We start from the raw sequence: 4,783 nt of genomic DNA, 5'->3' as shown, positions 1-4,783 counted from the left end.
AGAGAGAGAGAGAGAGAGAGAGAGAGAGAGAGAGAGAGAGAGAGAGAGAGAAGGAAGAGAGAGGGGTAAGCGGAAGGTGGTGGGCGGGGGCAAGGTTGAAAACCCCCCCAGAGAGACTACATAAATACTTTGTGTAGAGAAACGATAACGAGAGTCTGACAAGTGGGAATGAATATGAGACTCGATAGCACATCAGTTCTAGTTAGAACAAGGAGCTCCTCTTTCTCTTCTCCCTCCCCCCCCCTTTAAAATATATAAACATGCATACACATCAACGCCCACTCACACACATACTAAAGACTTTTGCACACATGTATGGAAGATGACAGAAAAAAGAGACGACCAATTCTCCATCCATATGGAAAGGATATAATAGAACTGAGAAAGTGGATTCTCCATTTGACATATATAAGATGTAAAATTTATACGTTTAAAAATCATTCTCAACCCCCTCTCTCTTTTGGACCAGCAATTTGTTCATTAAAAATCCCAGGGATGGACATGAAATGCCGAGTAAGAAAGTAAGTAAGTAAGTAAGTTCATAAAAAGACCATTGGTCCACATCACATCACATAAAACACTCATTTGATAAGTAAAGTTTCAATTATGAACAAGTACAGGTTGTGCAATATATCTCTTATCATGGGTCAAACATTGCATATTTCTGTCACTGGGCTGAGTCAGGCTGGGACGGATTAACAATTACCTTTGATGGACAAAGTGTGAACAATAGAAAATAAAGTGAAATTCATCTCCAATTTCATGAGTGTTACACCTCTCACATAAGGGCGAATTAGTTAATTTCCACCGATACAGATTATTACTTAATGGAAGGCCATGGGTTTTTAACAAAGCTATGACTCTTCAGCTCCAATACCGTGGGAGGTTGGTGATCAGCTGTTTCTTGAAACGGAATTGTAATAGAGAAAACATACTTGCAACAGACTTTTTCCTCTGTTCTGCACAGAATGGTCAACAAGTCTACTTTTTACTCCACTCAGAAAGAGTCTAGTACTTCCAACGAGTAAGAAAGGCCCACTACAAGGCAGATAGAAAAAAGCTACCACCCCCACCCCCCCCACTACTAATTTATTGAAATGAACTGGGAAATTAGGGTTTGCCCTCTCCATATGGAAAGGATATAATAGAACTGAGAAAGTGAATTGTCCATTTGACATAAGATGTAAAATTTATATGTCTAAAAATCATTCTCACCCCCCCTCTCTCTTTTGGACCAACAATTTGTTCATTAAAAATCCTAGGGATGGACATGAAATGCCGAGTAAGAAGGGCCCACTACAAGGCAGATAGAAAAATGCTAGCACCCCCACCCCCTCCACACGCCACTATTAATTTATTGAAATGAACTAGGAAATTAGGGCTTGCCCTCCCCAGAAGAGGATCCCCCCCCCCCCCTTTAATAAAAAAGGGGCAATTTTATAGAACAGCGTACAATACATGTGTTCAGGTAAGAACATTCCGGACAAAAAGACTTGAGACTCAAATACTAGAGAAGAGAACAGAAACAATTTTATCATGTTTTTGTTCTCATATATATATGGTTGCTGTCATCATTAGGAAAAAGCAAAGAAAGACAAAATGAAAGCACTGTTAATTAATGGAAAGATCAGTGACACGTAATCTTATAAAGTCAGCCTTACTGCATTTAAAGATGGGCTTCAGGAGAGAGAGAATTTAAAATAAAACGAAAAAACTTACATTTTTGTGATTGACAAGCTTCATGAGTACGAACTCCCTGTATGCTCTCTTTGCATGTGTGACATTCTGGAAGGGCCTGCTCAACTTTTTGATTGCAACATTGGTGTCTGTCAGCATGTCACAAGCAGCACTGGAGAAGCAAGAGTGAAGTCCATTAAATTATAAAAAGTTAATATGTGAAAGTCACTTTTCTTTCTTCTAATTTTTTGGGTTTTTTTCAATTTTAGTAATAGTTAACCACATTTGCAACACAACTAGGTCATATAAGTGCTGAAAATTAGAGGTGTTAAATGAGAATAACAAACAGAAAAAAAAAGGAGAGATAAATGATGACACATGTAAGGAAAGAAGGAGAAAACCACACCAGAGCACCTGACAACCACTTACTGTGAAAGTGAAAGTCCCTTACTTGGAACGTACACACATATTAATGGAGCAGACTGGACAGTGACACATCAAGAAAGCACCACTATAGGAAAGGCTCAATCCAAATCCAAGTAATAAAAATAATCTTTAACCGTACACTTACTTACACCAAGAGGACAATACAAAGGAATCTCTTTATTGTCAAAACGACGTGATTAAAGAAAATTTAAGTAGCACAGCAAAGGCAAAGAAGCAGGATGAACCAGGGGCATCCTTCAAACAAAACCAAACAGCACAGAAACAAAATACAAGTCAGTCGTTAGTAAAGTAGCAAAACCATGACAATCATAATATGACACATAAGTATACTGTGCGTGCCACTCTCTTTCAAACTAAAAAGGTACCCTGAATCTTGAGTCCCCAAAATCACCAAAGTGCAAATGAATTATGAGTAAACTAATAATATAATTATAACTGCTTTCAATCCCTTGATAAGTAAAGATGATAAAAAATCAATCTTGACTCACAGCTTAAGCACAGTTGAAAAGGCTATGGAACAGCTGTATAAAATTGACCTCACTAAGAAAGGCTGCAACACCAGTTGCCTCGATCTATTTGCAGTAAGAGTAGGGAAAACTACATTTGTTGTATAATTATGAACTGGAAAGAGCCCAAAGCATTTCATTTTATGAAATAACAATATTTGAAACCTTCAGGAATTGCTTCCAGATCTCAGGCTGCCATTAAGTTAAAAAAAAAATGCTGTCTGAAAAAAGTAATCTACATTAAAAAGTTACTTCACATTTTGCCCCAGATCACATAACATGGAGCCTTTTGTTGATCTAGTGCTTACTACATTTCACTTTGAAAGCACTAAACACTAACAACGAACAAGATTTTTAAAAATTCTTTGCCTAGAGTCCTTTTTTTGCTTTCCATTATAACGTGGTCTTGTTGTACAATGCAGTACTGGAGTTTACTTTGGACTGAATCAGGCTGGACACCCTACTTATTTCTCCTCTATGTGACTTGGCTGCGATAAAAATGGATGACAATAATCTGAGGCCTCATTTTCATCTTTACGGAGGGGAGCGTGTCACACCCGGTGCCCCCAGTCAGAACACTGGTGGTTGTTAAGTGTATAGGAAGCTGAACAAATTGGCAGCCACTGTCAGCAGTAAATTTGAACGGGAGAGGATATATTATGTTGCTGTCTGTTGTTTCACTTAGAATATTTTGATTTCAATAGAACAGTCATTCAATGATCACATTAGAATATAATGTGATTCACGCTAATTCACAATAAAACCTCAAAATATTCTGAATAATACTATTCTGAAAAAAGCACAGAAACAAATAAAATCAAAACGATGACTCGAGTTTACTGTTGTCAGCCAGAGAACCCCACAGCACTTTAACAATGAAGGTTACATGAAATTATCTGGACAAGGCATACTTTTATTAATTTAAAAGAAAATCTCCTGGTAGAACTCAACTGAAAGGTGACTGAAAAATGTAGCATTTTGCCAGACTTACGGTTTCTTTAACATATGGGAACCGTGTGTTATACATACGCGTCTGATAGAATCTTGTCAAGTGGACCTTTATGTTTAACAAATATCCTCTACACTATTCTTTCAGAACAAGAACATGGAAGTAAACAGAAAGCAGGGTGAGTTCAACAATAGAACTGTTGTTTTGCAGGCAGCTAGAAGTTAACTTAACCATTGTGAGAGAAAAATAATAAAAAAAAAAAAAAAGACAACTTACCATACTATTCCTTGGGCACCAGAACCTATGGGCCTCAGGTGCTGATAACGTTTCAGGATGGTAAAAGTGGAGTCACCCACTTCTACTGTGTAGAACTGACTTAATAGCTTGTTCATGTTCAGGAGTTTTTATTCCAGCTTCAAAGGATAAGCTGACGGAAATTCCTTTTTACAAAGCCATAAATCCCCAATAGTATCTCCAAAATCAAATGGCACCATGTAGAAATAAACCTGGGAATAAAATACGAAAATAAAACAAATTAGTTTTGTGTGAACACAAAATTGGGTTGTGAAATACAAAAAACAATAACAAGACAGCCCCCCCGCCCCTCTTAACGCTTTGTGAAAGCTGTTACAAATGCTATTACTGACATTGGTTCTGTACAGATAATCTACTATTTTCTACCCTCAAACAATCAGGGCCAACCATAGCTGAGTAAGATACCAGTTCCTGATGGGTAGGGTGAGATATTCAACAAAATCTTTTCTCACCATCAGAAGTGAACTCACTTCTTTACAGCAGAAGACTGGTTCTTCTGATCAGCTCTTCTGGAAACCCCTTTCAATACTCAGGCTTTTTAAGAAACAAGACCTCAAATTTCAACTTCATGATATTTATCCCCAATAGGACCAAGCCAAGTAGGTGGGGTACCATGATCATCAATGATGTCTTGGAAACACTTCCAAACCACCCAATTTCAAGAGCACATTGAAATAAGGGGATTTCAACCACGGTCATTTGTACCAGGGTTAAGCTTTGATACCAAATGAGCTGTTGGCAAAATTTTACCATTTCTAAATTGAAAAGAACTGCAAGGATTATGTCAACTAAATCTTCAATAGCAACCCATAAAAGTGACACGAATCATCAAATCTTCAGACAGAGAAGCAGGAGAAAGAGACACGAGAATGCACATGTGTAGACTGCA

General features: G+C 37.7%; 1 protein-coding gene across 1 annotated transcript in view; it reads right to left on the bottom strand.

Annotated features, from left to right (window-relative positions):
• Positions 1 to 4,022, bottom strand: part of jnk (c-Jun N-terminal kinase JNK) — a gene marked incomplete in the record, with an annotated part of 52,119 nt that extends 48,097 nt beyond the window's left edge. The window contains 2 exon segments of the mRNA NM_001204618.1: positions 1,720 to 1,849; positions 3,856 to 4,022. Coding sequence (NP_001191547.1) covers positions 1,720 to 1,849; positions 3,856 to 3,971 — 246 coding nt within the window.
• Between the last annotated feature and the right edge of the window lie 761 nt (positions 4,023 to 4,783).

Source organism: Aplysia californica, unplaced genomic scaffold (assembly GCF_000002075.1).
Source record: "Aplysia californica isolate F4 #8 unplaced genomic scaffold, AplCal3.0 scaffold00236, whole genome shotgun sequence".
In the NCBI taxonomy this organism is placed as follows: domain Eukaryota; kingdom Metazoa; phylum Mollusca; class Gastropoda; order Aplysiida; family Aplysiidae; genus Aplysia; species Aplysia californica.
This window is presented reverse-complemented; position numbering and strand designations above follow the sequence as displayed.